Raw genomic sequence first — 17838 nt, 5'->3', positions numbered from 1 at the left:
TGGGGATGTGGCTTGGCTGAATGACAGGCAGGCCGGTTGCTGCTGTTTGCCAGGAGGCTTAAGGCCAGATTCAGCTCTACCACTTTACCTGTAACGCGATCGATTAAAAGTTAGCTAGAATCAGCATGCTTCATAATGGTTGGCATAACTGAAACTCAATCCATGTTCCACACTGTCTGTTTTTATGTCATTGTTTAAACTGACAAGAGATATTAAGACCAATACCAATAATCTGTTAAAAAAGGGGATTTACAAAAAACTCAACTATTGCTGTTGGAGTAAAACTTTTTCTGTCACTTTGCTCTGATTTGAAATAAAATGATTGGTCATTATCAGCCGTAAGAGCAGAGCACTCAGTCAATCTATTAAAGATATTCTGCTACATGTGCTGTGAGGATTGCAAACGGTATTCCTCTGCTGAACAACCTTTGATAAAACATAAATCATAACTTCCCCCAGTTTTGTTTCCTTAACATATGATCAAGACCGAAAGGAAACATAATGGTGCACATGAGAAAATATGCACACGTCTTACTCTGGGTTGCAAATATTCCTTTACACAGTTGCTGACCCCCTGAGGGGCCTGAAATGATGGCTGTGATAACTCTAAGAAAGTACATTAACTTTTCAGTGAAATGAGAGCAAAAATACACCGCAACAAAAGCATTTTGTTTAATGATACATCAAGTTCAAATCCTCTCGAGAGTAAAGTAGTAAATGATTTAATATGTGGCAATGACTCAGAGATTATTCCTGAGTTAGTGATGTCTGCAACAAAATGTGACAAAAGTTACATTTGTTTTGTAATTCATTGCATGTCAGGAAACTACTGAGGTGGTTCAAGCAACAGAGCAAGGGCCTTGGCTTACAGTAGCATGGGAAATAGGGATGTTTGTTGAACTGTAACCGTAATATTACTTCTACCAACACTCACAGAATTGGGGTAAACTTTATGTCCACAGGGAGTAACCTCTTTGTTAGATTTGTTGGCTGCAAACTCAGAGTTACTTTTTCTGTTTTGAAATACTATGTTTTGGCCCGGTGGTGGATCGGTGACATCTGTCATCATCTCTTTTCAGGAGTGTCCCTGTTTGGAATCCCCAGCCAGGTAAGGGGACTTTTTGTGTGGGGGTTTGCATATCCCCCCCATGCATGTGTTGACGACCTAGAGGTATTCTGTTTCCTCCCACTGTCCACGGAAATCCACAGTAGGTTAACCGGTGGCTCTATACTTCTAGTATGCATCAATGAGAGTGTGATTGACTGTGTGCCCCACTTCTTGCCCAATGACAGCTGAGATTGGCTCCAGCCACTCTGACCCTGATCAGTAGAAACAGTAAAGATTATGAATGGATGGATGGATTGATGTTTTGGTCTTTGTCTTTACTTACTGGAAGGAAACAGAACACATAGGAAAGAGTAAAAAATAAATAAATAAATAAATAAAATAAAAAAAAAGGAGAACTTTTTATGGTGACAGGCCATCAGAAATATTATGTTAACTTGAGAATTTGGTTGAAGGTTTTTGTTGTTTTTGAAGCCTAATTACGTAGCTTTTGCCTTTATTAGATCGGTTATTAGCCAAAGACAGACAGGACATTCAGGGTAGAGAGAGTGGAGAAGGTTGAATGGTAAATGGACTTGAGTTTGTAAACCGCTTTCACAGCACATGTCACACCTACCCATTCACACACTGACGGAGGAGGTTGCTATGTAAAATGCCCATTAGAAGTAACTAATCCCACATGCATACGCCACTGACAAAGCAGTGGGAGCAATTTATGGTTAAGTGTCTCGCCAAAGTACACATCGGATATGTTGTTGCAGGAGCTGAGGATCAAACCCCCAACCATCCAGTTTAGAGACAACCAACTCTGACAACGGAAACACAGCTGGAGACGGGATGCACAAAATGGTCACAGTTGGTTGCAGAACAACTAAAAGTGCGTTGAGGACTTTGTCTCTGCAAAAATGGACATATGCTACGTTGAGCTATCACATTAAACCAGAAGATCATTAAAGGTTTTAAATATTGCCTCAATGGTTAAAGACTTCTCTTTCCCTCACACAAAACAAAATATGCATAGACACAGATGTAGCTGTATAAAAATACACAGTTCAATGATTTAGCATGACCCGCTTCACACATTATCTGACTCAGTTATAATTGGAGGCAGCACAAAACAAAGATATAATCTTGTTTTTTTTTTTTTTATTCATCCCAAAACAGATGCCATATTAGAAGTTGATAAGCTTTTGAACCCTAATTGAGTTTGTGCTCATCATCATGAAAAGGAGAGTTTTGTGATAATACCATCCCTCACGTGAAGCCAAATAAGTTCCAAAAACAGACAGACATCATACGAGACATTAGTCAATAGGACACACAATCTATGCTGTAATAACTCTTAGTTTTTTTCCCTCTGTGTTATAAATTGCAAAGTGAAAAAAAGATTTTGCTCCAATGAAATAGTGAATAAGATTATAGATCCTTGTTGTTGAGGAAAGCTAAGGTGAGTTGATGTTTTTATGGCAATAAGATTAACAGAAGGTCTGTTTTCTGTTATCAAGAGATACTTCAATACTACATAAAAATGTAGTATTGAAGAAACTAAGCTCCTTTCTTACATGTCAAGATGGCTGTGGGTGTGCTGTGGAGGAAAGAGTAATGTGTTTGTTTTGTCACAGATGTCTTCCTGTTTGTGACTCTTTATCTTGTATTCATTTCGATCCCACAGAAAACGTGGCCAGCTTCAGCAAGGCTCTCTCAGCTGTGGCCTGCCTGTCTCAAGTCAATAGCAGGGTATAATGAAGGATGCTCCGGCTCACATGCTTAGGAGACAGGGGACATGATGACTAGTGATGGTAAGAGCTGTCAACACGATGCCGCAGGCTGACAAAACAGCTACTGTCAGGGCAGCATCAATCATCTCCTGCTTAGTGGACAAAGCTTTGAATCACGTGTTACAGTACATACAAGAGGGCACCATCGGTTTGAATGTCAGTATGTTTTGAATTGATTAGATTGTTAATGTTTGTTTCTGAAAGATTCTTAAATTATAGATGGATACAAAAAATATGCTATACATGAAATGATACAGAACACAGACCCCTGAGTATTTCTGATTAAAGTCAGGTCTAAAAAGACAGAAAATCTCCACTTCCATTGGAAGTCAAGAAGATAACTCTTGCTTGACTGAAGGAAGTCAAACCCACTAAACTACTGTTAAAGTTGCTAAGGTTCACCAGCTCCTTCGCTAAGATAGTAGTGCATGGTAACAGTTGCCAAGGCTCAAAATGTCTAAGATGTATGCATGGAAGCCTGAGTGAGCACAGCTTTACAAAACGCACACAAAGAATGTGAATTAGTTGCAGCATTGGATCAACAGTACGTTTAACATCTCAGACAGTCTGTTATTTAAAGTTAGATATTAAGTATCTCTCTAGATCTACTTTCAATAATACAGTTCTAAGGAGGATCCCTCATTATGAATAGGATAAGATAGTAAAACACCAGTTGAATTAGAGTGACCATAAAAGGTGGTACTTGTATCAAGTGCCGACATAAAAAAAGACATGATTGATCAATTGCACTGCAATGCAAGGAGTGAGAAGCGTTGTGGAGCCCAGAAGGCTCTTCTTCCTTTGACGCTTATCCTTAAATGGAGGATCATTTCCTGACACCTGAAATTTTTGACAAAAGACTTTATCAGGTATCATGAGTCGTTTTCAGGATGACATTCTACAACAGCGTAAAGGCATCCTTCAACATTCAGGAAACAACGTCATACATATTGGCGTATAGTCTGTCATGGCGTTTCGACATCGCGACAGCACAGAAGTTAGAGAAACAGCTGGAGCTTCACATACACACACAGTCAGACACACACACACACACACACACTCAGAGGTGGGATGACTTTCTTATACCTGCAGTGACATCCAGAGTGAAGGTGAGACACAGGCGGTCTAAATGTCCGACCTCCGCCACAGACACAATGACAGTGAGATCTCTTATAATCCTGGGAGTTCATTTCAAAATTTAGCTCCAACTACTTGCAACTCAAGGAGGAACTGATGGTGAACTGAGGTGAATGTGATTTCTCACTAAAGGCGAATATTTTCTGTCAAACTTGTTGAAACCGAAAGACAATTAGTCTGTATTTAGTGTTCTGTGTTGTTGCATAATAAGAACAGCTCGAATCATATATTCTGGAGGATTTACTCTGGCTGTCTGAATAGAGCTGGGAGAGCCTTTAAGATATTTAATATGATGAAGACTTTGCAACTTTTTATACTGACCAGCAGAGAAGAAACATAAAAGCTATAGTAGGTCTGAGAGTCAGAAAAAAAAAAGTACACTCCAGGATTTTGAAATATTAGCCTCAAGAACAAACTGGAAACAATACTTTTCACGTATTAAAGTTATATCAAAAGGAACTTCCAGAGGAGCCACACAGGCCAGCATAAAACACACAGCAGGAATAGCTGCTTCTATGCTGAATAAACAAAACAAAACAAAAACTTTCAGTCTAAACATGAAAGCTTTACACGGCTCTATTTTCCAACTGAATCCAAGAAAAGCCGACCACATAAAACGGCTCGACCAAAAAGGCTTTTCACATCAATAACATTGACTTAAAGGCTTAAATATAACTTTAAACAAGACAGTAAGTCTGTGCACGATAACAAGAGCTTCTTCTTCCTCTTCCTCCTCCCTCATTCAAATCCCCTCCAAACAAACAAACAAACAAACAAACAAACACAAAGCATTGGCATCATGCCCTCGACATAGTGCATTGTAGACTGTTAGCCAGCCATTTATCAAACTTAGGACAACAATCTCTTCCATCATAGGGGGATTATTTTGAAGAGGTAATGTGGTGGGCACTACTAAAAACAAATGAGCTGTATAGCTGTATAGCTGTTAGCGTGATGAGATATGTCAATACTGGGCGGCTGTGACTCAGTGGGTAGTCGACTGTCTTCCAATCAGAAGGTTAGGGATTCAGTCCTGAGTTCCTGTGTGTTTGAACAAGACACTTAACCCTGAAGTGTTCCCGCTGCTTCATCGGTGGCGTACAGTATGAGTGTGTATGTTTCCATGTCCTCCTCGTGAACCAAAAGGAGCCTAAAATGCCTCGACACCTGACAAATACTGCTGCTGATGTCGTATTGGGTCATATAATAATAATACATTTTATTTGTAAGCGCTTTTACGAATGCTCAAAGACACTTTATACATGAAAATCTTAAAATATACAGTTAAAAACAGCAAAAGACATAAAACAGAAAAACTGTAATAAAGAAAAAAGAAAAAAGTTATGTATTGGGGCGGCAGTAGCTCAGTCTGTAGGGACTTGGGTTGGGAACCGGAGGGTCGCCGGTTCAAGTCCCGGCACGGACCAAGTCCGGAAACTGGTCTGGTAACTGGAGAGGTGCCAGTCCATTTCCTGAGCACTGCCGAGGTGCCCCTGAGCAAGGCACCGAACCCCAAAACTGCTCTGGAGCGCTCGCTGTGGGCAGCCCCCTCACTCTGAGACCTCTCCATTAATGCATGTCACTAGAACCCTGTTTGTGCATGAGTGTGTATCTCGGCCTATGTGTGTGTTAGACAGAGTGTAAAAACTGAATTTCCCCTCGTGGGATTAATAAAGTGTAAATTATAATTATTATTATTAAAAGTTCATTTAAAAAAGGTGAGTTTTGAGCATGGCTTTAAATGTTGGGAGGTGTGTGCAGATGGAAGTCTGAGTCACAGTATCCATGTCTCGACTTTCCTCCACTAAACAAAAGTCACAGAAAACTTACTGTTAAAAATGAAAGGTCTGTCAGGTCAACACAGTCCACAGCAGCACAGACTCCTGTGCACACTCATGGTTGTCGACCGCTCAATGACTTGTGTCAGTGTTTGTTGTTTTCTCTCACCCTCCCTCCTCTGATTCACTCATCTAGTAAAGAATGGCATTGCAATTTCTCTTTTTCACATTAAACTAACCAAACCTAATTAAACTAATTAAAACAGAACTTTTCAGAATTGGACATAAATCAGCACGACATGATCTTAAAATAATGACAGAAAACCATGTTTGAGAAAACTCACTGACTCGTATTTGAAAGTTGGCTCCATGTTTCATCTGGCTTCACTTCTCTCACGCCGTCCATTCTTTTTTTGTAATTAGTATTTTATTTTTTAAAGAACAGTGTTACTATGGTCAGCAAATCAAACAGTATTGTATATTATTGCATACTATATATGAAATGAGTTTTGTCCAATTTAGCAATAAAATTAATAATGTATGCTTTACCTCAGGATCTACCCCTCGAGACAATGTATTTCAAGTAATCTCCCCACTTTGCCTAATATTTCTCAGCCCTACCCTTAATATTGTAAGGCACACGTTCATATGATGCTACCTTTGTGAACCATTCATGAAACGAGGGTTCACCTGAGTTCCTCCAGTTTTGCATTAGAATTCGTTTTACGACCATTATTCTCGTTTGAATGGAGTCCTTTGTTTCAAAAATAGACGTCCATGCTGTCCGTTCTTTATACTGTAGTATATAGTATATATATATAGTATATGGGTTCAAAACAGCATCTACTTTTTGAAGTCCTCCATGACCCTTGAAAAGCAAATGCTGACATAGAGTTGCCTGAACTTCTCGATCTCCTAATGTTGCACATTAACAATCAAGGAACTCCTGCCTCACGAACAGATTTAGACCAGGACTAACATTTCAAAGACAAGCTGAATCTCATTCAGTCATCCCTCTCTGGCAGGGAGAAGTGTCCCAATGTGTGTTTAAGTTATTGTTTTGAAATCAAACAAGGAAAGGTAAAGATTTATGTGGTAATGTGATTGGCAGCATTCTGCAGGCTGCACTCTGGTTTCATAAACTGCACTATGGCTTAAAATGGTCAAGACTTTTCTAGTCTACTACTCAGAGCGTTTTTACACTGCAAGTCCCACCTAATAACTAATCCCATTCATACACATTCACATCCTGCTGCCAAAGAAATTCAGGACAAATCTGACATGTTGCTGCAGGAGCTGGGGATCAAACCCTTGACCTGCAGGTGGAGAGACGACCACTGTGCTACTGATCCACAGCATACTGTATGCTGTTAGTTGTGTTCATATAAAAGGACGAAAACCAAGTGACATTTTCAGTCCCATTTAAATATCGGGTGAAGTTTCCAGACACGACGTGTTCATGTCTGCAGGGATAATAAAAGAAATGTAATGTGTTTGTTGCTCACAGCCTTTGACTCTTTTGTTGTGCAGCTTCCTGCTTTCTTTTCTGCTGTGCCTATGATGATAACAGTGAGATTCCTGCTCTAACAAGAATGCATTTCTTTGGCTGCAAGAAAACAGAAGGAGAAATAACAATATCATGACGGACTAGACACCAAGGGCAACCCTTCAAAAAACTTGAAATATGTATTTCTCCTTATGGTCTCTCCTTTTATACTCAAAGGACAAACATAATACTGGTAATTGACAGTGCCAACAGAAATAATACAGCAGACAGAAGTCATGCATCCTTATTTTATCTAGTCTTTCAAAACTCCCAAATCTGTATCAGTACCTGTTGTTACCAGGATATGAACACTGCAGATCCAAACAGCTGATCAAAAGAGGTTTGAAAGCTGAGCCATGTGGATTATTTCCTAACCTTTACCTCTTAAGGCCACTGCAGCCGAAAAAAACAAAAGACATCTACGCAATATAAACTCAGACTTACAGAAGCCTTGAAAAATTGGAGGATTTTCTGAGCGCAACAAAAGATACTTGTCAGTTAATGCCTGGTTTATCCCACTCTGCTGTAAATATAAAAAATATATATATATATGGGCTGGAAAGCTGACAATAAATCTGCAGCAACCACATAAAAGTAGAGCAAAACTTTTCCTTTTGGAAAAAGAAGCAGACGTACTTGGGTTGAGAAGTTTGACATAATGGCGATTTGTGATCTCTTAAGAGGTGAAGCAAAAGATCTTAAAGCAACATGGGGCAAGGATGTTACGTTCATCTCTACTTACAATTTAATAATGTCATGTGATCTCAGCTGATTTATTCATTGGAAACATCATTCTTTACAACAACTAACTGATAATGTTCAAAGTGATAAGTCTTTAATAACATTGGAGACATGAGCCCATGAATGATTTGTATTGTATATGAGTCTATACAAGCATTTTACCGGCTTCAGCACTATCACAGATGTACTTTAGTAACACAGAGAAACACACCTGTGGTAAACTCTAGACGGGAGCTGATCTGACATTAAAATGGCCTTCAAAGGTCGCCCAGATCAGATGTGGTATACTTAATTGCTTTCCGGGTTTTTTTTGTTTTTTTTCCTCTGGACTATAATGAAACCTGGAGCAAAAGCCCATCAAAGGAAATGGCAGTGTGTCTAAAAGGAGGCAATGTATTGACTGTGGTCCACAATGTGAAGTGCACATCTTAAGTGTCTGAAAAAGTGAAGGTAAAGCAGAATTGCACTAACCTGCATAACATCTTAAAAAACCACACCTGTAAACGCAGTCTGAGAATCATGGGTAAGATATGAAAGGCATTTAGTAATTCTAGATATTCAGAGTCAAATTATTTCAACCTATAGAAAAACTAGCTGGATCTTTTTCCAGCTTACAACGTTACGTTGTAATGAAAAATATAATAAATGTAAGATCAACAGCACCTACAGTATTATAATTCCACCCAACAAACAAAAGTATGAAATGAACATTCAAGAAATAGTCAGTAGCTTTTTCTTAAAAATGAAAATAGAGACATATGAAAAACTTTGATAATTCAGAGAATGGATTAGTATCTTTTCCTGTTACTATTAGGTTTTTTTTTAATCCTGATTATCATTGCTTAATGTTTGTATACCATAGATTTATGCTTCTGCTTTATCCTTCTGTCAAAGTATGTTCAACTTCTTTATCAGTCAATATGCCAAAGTCAAGGTTTTAAAACCTTAACGACGGGGGGAAATATCACATATTCTGCACATTATATGTTGAGGACAGTATGCTAAGATAAAATAACACTGCTTGTGGAGCAGTGTGTGCTTGAATAAAGCCTTAACATCCGAGTGTACAAACAAACACACGTTCAACATTGTTGTCATGCCCTTGGGGTGGTTCATTTTTTACCAGCTGTTTATCAAACTAATTTAAATTAGATAACAAAAGACACTCAGAGAAGGAGCTGTGACAACTTGGGACCCTGATAATTACTGTTTTATAGGTTCGGTTCTTCCAGCACAGATAAGGCAGTAAAGGAGGGGACAAAAAAAAGCACAATATCATTTAAACAAAGATAAACAATACACACAGTGAAGCTGAGCGCTCCAACATGTTGACACAAATGAACATGAGCTATTGTTCTGACTTTAAGAAGCTGAGTACTGCAATCTGCACTTATTTGCATATGCGTTGAATAATGATAATAATGTAATGATAATAATGATAATAACAATGATAATAATATTATTAATAATAATAATAATAATAACAAAGCTACATGTTCATTTGAAGAAACTCTGTTTAACTTTTCTTTTTCCAACACGTATCTGTAAGTGTATCAGACTTCGTGTAATCTAAATAAACAAACTAGACAGAAGTAGAGATAGTGAGGATACTGATGACAACATGATCGAGGCTTCTGGATATTGATGCTAAGTTTCTTTGAGGACAAGTAGCAGAGATACTTGAGAAAAAAAAATTGTGAAAGGGACCACAGTGCAGTATTGTAAGTGTGATGCTACAAAGTTTACGAAGTTACTCTGTGGGTTCAAAGCTCTGGTTTTTGATTGGGCTTGAATCATTTGGTATCAAAATAATTATAGTTAGGGATTTAACGCAAATTTAAATCGAGACTAGTTATGACGGCCAGCAGGGCCTGCTCTTGTGTTTTGCCCTTGTGTCGCCGCAGGTCGCTGGAGGGCGAAGTTCCACCACACCTGGGTATAAATGGCCAGTCTCTTAAGATCATGCTGTCATGCCGCACCCACCACACACTCGCATAACAGCCGACACACCTCGTCCTCTCTGTTAGTGACTATTGTTTTTAATATTTTGGAACAACCTTCACACCATTTAGTTAAAACTGTTTCCCATTTCACAGTCAGCTAGTCATAGAAAGGAAGGGAAATCAATGAGAAAACCACAATTGAGCACAATTCATTTGACATATCTAAAAACTGGATCAAAGCCTTGGCAGCCAAACTCAACAAATTACTTTGTCGAGTTTACATCGCGTAGCATCGCCAGCCTTCGTTCCTTCTTGCATGTTAACTTCCATATGCCTGTTCTGTTCATGCATGGCTACTGTTGACTGCTTGTATGACCGCTTTACCTGACATAGCCTACTTAGCTACAGCTAACTAGAATCAGATAAAATAAATCAGTTGACTTCTTACGCATAACTGTAATTAACACGGAATAAGAAAAAAGGACATATTAAACACTGTTCACACAAACAGTGCTCTTATTTCATGAAAGGTTTTAATGACACCTGTCTTTAAAAAACAAGGTGAAAATGAATAGTGAGTGAATATCAACTAGAGACAGCATCTTTTTACTTATTGAAGTAGTAGTCTCTCACTGACAAGACTACATATAGTCTATAATATAATGTGCGAGAGGGGCTAAAAAGGAATAGAAAGATATTTAAATTTTTTTCTGCTTCGTTGAACAAGTGCTTCTGGTCACTCTGTTGCCCTGCAAAGAATCCATGCACTGAAAACAGAATGACAGGGGGGGAAACAAGGATAAACAGAGGAATATAAGGAACTGAGGAAAGACATGTTATTCCCTGAGACTGCACAAAAACACAGATTGTAAGAAGAGGAGAGGACAGCTTGAAAGGACCTAAAATAGAAAACGTGGAAAACAAAGGGGAGAAAGCTGAAAACACGATGATTCATTCAGAAGAAGTTTCGACAAAATGCCAGAAGAAAAGCTTTGCTGGTGGTGTCTCTTGACAAGTTTGATCCGCCACCACTGAACATGAAAATATAATTCAACTTTTAGGAGTCTGACTTTTAGCTTTCAGAAACTATTATTCAAATTAAAATGTCTTTTTTATAGTTATGAATGTCAATTAGAATCTATCGACATTTTATTCATCAAAATAAAATAAGTTCAAAGGTCAAACTATATTCGCAGCATAAATCATTTAAAACAACCAGAACTTGTTTATTAGATACTTCATGTACCCCAGAGTCAAGCCAGCAGGCAGCAGAAGACTCAAAGAGGTGAAGAGTTAGTTCCTGAATGGAAGTTTCCAGACCACAGACTGTTTTATGACTAGTTACCACTGACAGGCAAATTCTTAGGCAGCTAGAAGCGACGGCTCTCTTGGGCTTCTGTAGAAAAAAAATTCCCAGACAACTCAAAACTGTGTTCTTTTATATTATCTCTCCATGTCCAGGGTATTGAAAGGGTTGTGAGAATCAGAAGCCGTGAATAAAGAACGGCTGGTTTGGAGCCACATTAAAAGCGGATGTGATACCAAGTGTCTATGGGTCATATTTCCTTATTCTATGCATGTCCACAAACCTCCAGCGTCCCCTCCTCTCAGGTTAAGGGGATCGGTGAATAGGATGTCCAGAGTGACTAGTTTTGATTTCAACTACATGGAAACATAAATGAAGACTATAGAGTGCTGGTTTAAAGGTAAGAAAGTAGAAACTGAGCCCAGTTTGTATAACATGCCTACAAACTGTCCAAAAGCACCTTGTGTGTAGCCTATTTAATTGTTGGATGATATAGTTCATCACATCCCTTTCATAATTAAATAGAAGGTTATCTGAAAGGCCTCTGATATATGTGGTGCTTGGATGTGCATCACCCCACGGGTAAACAATTATAAACAATTACAACTATTGAGTGTGGCTAAGATTAGACGTACAACACCAGCCTCCAGGCCTCCTTGCAGGTTACCGCCCACATGCCTGTGCTGATTGTAGTGACACATCACTATGGTCGAGTGGAGCCAATTTACCTGACCTGACCTTTTGAATGCCATCTACCATTGCGTTGGGTTACATCCGGGCAGTAGAGCCGGGAGCTCGAGCTGAAGCCTCCCTGAGCAGCAGCGTTACACCCGAGTCAAATCATTTTTACGTTGGTGCACATCACTAATCGATGGAACCGATTTACACATCCCTGTTGGAGACACCATGCGAGTTTGCTTAAGTGATAAAAGAGCACTCTGCATTTTTCTCACCTCGATGTTGGGCTATTATATCAATCCGGTCTCTAAGGTTTTTATTTTATCTGCGCACGATAGCGAGAGTTTCTGACATATGAAAAGAACTGCGATAAAGCGGAAAAACAAATGTTGGACTGTGTAATGCAAGAGAGATAGAAGCTGCCTAGTGAGACAAGCTCTTAAGAGTTAACCCTTTGACTGTGGATTTTTTTTTTAGTGTGGCCTGTCCTCAATTAAACACAGAACCCTCAGGCCATTTTGGAAATGTCAGATCAATTCCAATAACCGCCTTCCACCGTCTCTCCCTTCACTGGTCGTTCACGGAGTAAGCTCCTGCTAAGAGCACACGTATAAGAAGTGTTTGCAAAAAGCTGTTTTCTCTTTGGTTTACTCAGGAATTTGCAGTAACGCATTACCAGTGGTTAAACTACAGGATATACAGGCAGTTTCTCAGTTTGGTCCCTTCTGGGGTCTTTTGAGGTGAGTCAATGTGGAGGAAGCGACAAAACCTGCACTTTAACAACAAAGGTCTCTCTCGCTAAAAGAACGAAGGAAAGGTAACTCAATAAATCTCTCTGGCAACGTATCTAAACAGCATGGAGTTATTGGTTGGAGTAAGAAATAAGACAGGTAGCAGAAAGTAGCATGATGTGGATCGGTTATTTTGGGACCATTCCCAACTTTTGACAACGAAAACGTCAAAAAAAATCAGCGTGTGCCGTACAGAACCAATCAAGCAGGATGGAAATAGAGATAAGTAACAAACATTACTCTTATACCAACAGTGGATCTGTGCTTTTTGTATGGTCTTACCTTTTCAAGTGATGTGAATGTTAAACTGCAAATAAATCATGACATACAAGTAGTCAGGAATGTTGAAGGACCAACGTAAGTGTGAGGTGGAACACAGCAAGCTCTACAAGAATACTGCATGAAATGACGCGTATTGTAGTTGTCTGAAAGAGAGCCTTGAAAGTATTCTAATCGAGTTGTGAATACGTCTTTATTTAAAATTTTATGATAAATATATAATTAATTATTATCACCACGCTGAATTACTGACCCCAGGTAGCACTGTGGAGGAACGACAGGAAGACCAAGTTCTCAGATTTTGCTGACTACTTTTATAACGTGGCTGCTTTTTCTCTCACAGTGAGACAAAGATAAAAAAAAAAAAGAAAGAAACGAAGGGAAGGGAAGCACAGTGACAGCCAGTTAGAGTGAGGAGTGCTGCTGAGATCTGAAGACCGGTGCAGGTGTTGAACAAAGAGATGGAGTACAGATGGAAAAGCCACAGGGGCATGAAAGGTGTAGAGCCAGAGACAATGGGAAGTGACCTCTGCGCTACAGCGGACAGAGAGACTGCAAAAGGCTGCGAGAGAAACTCAGCGAAGGATGAAGTGCATCATGAGCTGTCCTGAATAAAACAGCGACCCCAGCACTTGTTTCACATCTTCTGCACCTTATTAATCCACCCAATCATCTTATTTTTTACAATGTACTGATCATGGCTGTCACAGCACAAGACTTTTTATCTTCGATACAATTAGTAAAAAATTAAACGATACTTGTTTTGATACCATGGTCTAAAATTAAAGTCCTACGCTGTGATTATTGAGTAATTTATCCAACGTTTTTTAACAACCAAAAACTGCAAGTAAACTCCTGCACACTGTCAAACACAATGGCTTATTTGTGCCTTTCAGACAGACGCACCTTCTCTGCTCTCTGTCTGTTTAAAAGAAACACAAAAGCAACCTTTATGTATCATGAGTTGCCAGAAGGTTTTGTAAAAAACACCCTTCTCTCTCTCTCTCTGAGTGGACGACAAAGCATGACTTGGGTCAAAGAACAAGAGTCCTTCTTAGATGTGACTCCAATAAAAGGGAAAGTTTCTCAGTCAAATTCCGACTTGAGCCAAAGTCCTGGAGTACTTTTTAAAAGATGTACTGAAGTGTTTAAATTACACATTGAGATAAAGAAAGACGTGTTCATATCTAAAGGAAATACAGACTGAAAGAGTATCGACAGAATGACACAGGTGGAGCGGACTTTTTTCTTAGATTTCTCCTACAGTCCACAAGTACAAGTGTCCTTTGTCAAGACACACAAAGCACTAAAACACTGAGCATGGCCACTGGCAGGTGACAGTGTGAGTGAATATTCTTAAATGTGGACAAGCCTTGCATGGATTCATCATTAGTCCGCGTCTGTCTGTGAATGGATGAACGCTGACCTCTAGTCTAAAGCACTTGTGAGTGCTCAAGAGGATGAGAAAGGCTCAATGAGTGTGTCTGGGGAATCATCTCTATGGCTTGATTGAGGTTCTTACCTTTGGTGGTGACAACCTTAGAGGTGAGCTCCAGAGTCTCGATGTCCTCAGATCCAATGTTCTCCAGGGTGATGGTCAGCTGCTGCGTCTCTCCGTTGAACAGCTGGACAGACACAGTGGTGGACAGCTCCTCTTTGACCATCGGCTGGGCTGCGTGCGCTGACCTGTTTGAGTTTGTGGAGGAGAAAGAACATTTAAGTCATTTAAAGTCAATTAAAATGTACATTTATCAAAAACAGAGTCACTTCAAAGATCCATGCCTGTGTGTTGACGACGTATTAAAAATAGTACAGTTATTGTGAAAATAAAAGGAGAATTCTTTGGGCATTAATCAACTGAAGAAGTGTGAAAACTGGCAGAGTTTTAAATGCAATCCCTCATGCTTTGCACACACTTGATTAATGCTTTATGAATCTCATTAGCTGTCATATGCTCGGAGCCCCCCCCCCCCCTCATGGCAGAGAGTCTTGTTGAGAGTTTAGCGTAGCATTGAAAGACTTCTGGGGTGTTTGCCATGGATTTTATTTAAAGTGTTTAACGTGAAATCGGAGGTCCATTTAAAAGACGGATGACAAAAAAACGTCGCTGACATAATGGCCAGGTCAATCAAAACCCCAAGAGTGGAGCCTCGATCAACGCTGTATGTCTTATTAAATCAAGAAGTGTTAGCACAGAGAGCAAACCTCCCTCTGCATGTACTGACTATAGGAAGAAATGAAATTTTATGCATTGAGGAATTATAGTATATTAAGAGCAGAACATATTGACTACTTGATTTTTAGTCTTTTATGGATTTAAGCTTATAAGTTTCATGTTTTATATTTGTGACTCAACTTGGCATTTACTGTGATAACTGTTGTTATAATTATCCAACAATGAGATGCAAAAATCATAAAAATCTGCATCCGTCAAGATGTTTTCAGGATTCAGGGGAAATCCTTCTGAAGGATCTGAAGGAGGTTGTACAATGCCAAGGAATGTCCAAATTGGTAAGTCTGTGAATTATTTATTTTTAGATTTTTAAATTTCATTTGTTTTATTTTGTCATGATGTCATGTGAAGCACGTTGAATTGCCTTGTTCTTAAAATGTGCCATACAAATAAAATTGCTCACTCATTCAAACCATGCAGGGTTTTGTATTTCTGGTCACATCTCAGTCAGTTTCATCAAAGCAAACAGCAATATTTCATCAGCTGTCAAAGACGAACCATCGCAGTGGACACATTTAGTTTTTTTTAAGAGAGCCTCCGGTATCTGTTTTTACAAAGTATTGCAAAGACGGGAGTTAAAAATATGAAATATGCAAAATTCAGAGAGAGTGTGGGTGTTGGAAACAACTTTATCATACCTCATTATACATGCACATGTTGAGTATCATGTATTTACAAAGCCTCAAACGTTCAGCCGGAGGCTAGAATTACAGGCATCAGTATGCTGGTTTATTCTGGAGAGCAGGTCAAGAGAACCATATCTGTTTTAACTCATGTGAAGGTTTAAGAAGAACAATGACAGAAAGTATTTTCATATTTAAACATGGCGATAATCACAAAGGTTTTGTGTGCTTCAATGCCAGCAGCATTTTTTTTTTTAAACAGATATTGTATCTCCAGTAAAATATGTGTATAAAACGTGGTTGAAAGAAGACTGTGGATCTTTATTCTGAGCCGTGAGGAAGGCTAAAAATAATAAAGCAAATATTAAACACTGATATATAATATGAGGGGGAGAAGCTGTAAGAGATGCATCTTGGTGCTGGAGGCAATAAGACATCAGAGGAGTCAAAGAGGCACCTCATCGACCAAAGTCAAAGCTGAAGGTCTACCTGCAGACCGGGTGTAGCACCCTAGAGGCGACATATATCATTTATATTCTACTTGCTTCAATCATCTGCCACGATACTCGTCCAACACGCGAGAATAAAAGAATTTCTCCACCTCAGAAGCTGCTCAAGTGCTCGACTTACAGACGTGAGCTCAATAGTAGATTTTGCAGCAGCTCCCCTGTCAGAATGATTTACAACACTTCAACAAGGGCATTACCTGATACTAGTTTAAGAGTAATTTAAAGCCCCGTTTCCACACAGCTGTCCGGTACGGATCCGTACAGTTTGGTACGGTTTGGTTCGATTAAGCCTGATCACATTTGCGTTTCCACAGCCACCCGTGCCCTATTTGGTAGGTGGCGTGTAAGCCAGATGCCGATAGCCGCTATGTAAATAGCATCATATGATAGGAGCTAACCGCTAACAGCTAACCGCTAACTCATAGATTCAACAGAGGAGAAAAACGCTACACAAACAAAACCAATGCTGAAAGACATCCAGCAGTTCATCTACTCTGTCACTGGCATGTGACTCTTTATTACAAGAACTCAATCAAGCTTTGTTTCAGAGAAGGTTGTGTGCCGCGAGGAGAAATACAGACGTAAACAATCGGCTCTGTATGGTTTAAACACGGCGGGGTTTTGTTTGCCGACGTAACACGGGAAGTGACGGTTCTTACAATCAATCAATGGACTGCCGTGTTTAGCGCCACCTTTTGAGGTCGGCTCGACATTCTTGGCACCCCAAAAGAAGGGTCCCAAAAAGTGGGATGTATGGATCGGTTTAGAGCTGCAGCTATCGAATATTTTAGTAATCGAGTATTCTATCGAATATCCCATCGATTAATCGAGTAATCTAATAAATCATACTTTTGCTTAATTAAGGTTTAACTCGTCTTGGGTCGTCCCTACAAACCTGCTTCTTTGCAGTTACCATGGAAACGCCTGCTTGTTACAGCCAACCACCTCTGCTCTACAGCTGCTGACACTCACCATATTACTGACAGGGTCCCAAATTCACTTTTTGATTCACTGGTCAATGTGGCAGGTAGATGAAAAATACAGGCCAAACACGTTTTAATGGCTGAAATAGCAAATACTGTTTCGTGTAGCCTACACATCTGTTACAGTATTTAATTGAGAAAGCATTATGTTCTGTTGAATCAATCACAGAATCAATCATTATGTCAGATCAGGAGATTGAGAAACTTTAAATATATATTTGCTAAATTATTATTCCACAAACAAGTTCTGTCTTGATTTAGCTTTGAAGACATCAGACATTTAATATAATCAGCCTGTATATTCTTAAAAGTGTATCTCTGTCTGCTCCTGCAGCGCGTACATTCAGCGCGCTCACAGACTACAGAGACCATAGACATACGTCTATGACAGAGACTGTGAGGACGCTGCTATCGTTACGTTAGCTGAGACTATAGAGACCATAGACG

General features: G+C 39.4%; 1 protein-coding gene across 2 annotated transcripts in view; it reads right to left on the bottom strand.

Moving 5' to 3' along the window:
* trappc9 (trafficking protein particle complex subunit 9) overlaps nucleotides 1–17838 on the bottom strand; it is a 211951-nt gene that overhangs the window by 144342 nt on the left and 49771 nt on the right. For both annotated transcript variants that reach the window (XM_079368513.1, XM_079368514.1), the window contains one exon: nucleotides 14566–14729. In XM_079368513.1, coding sequence (XP_079224639.1) covers nucleotides 14566–14729 — 164 coding nt within the window. The remainder of the gene's footprint in view (nucleotides 1–14565; nucleotides 14730–17838) is intronic.

The sequence above is a fragment of the Symphodus melops genome (genome assembly GCF_947650265.1).
Source record: "Symphodus melops genome assembly, chromosome: 18".
NCBI lineage: Eukaryota > Metazoa > Chordata > Actinopteri > Labriformes > Labridae > Symphodus > Symphodus melops.
Note: the sequence above shows the minus strand (reverse complement) of the source record. Positions and strands in the feature narration are given on the sequence as shown.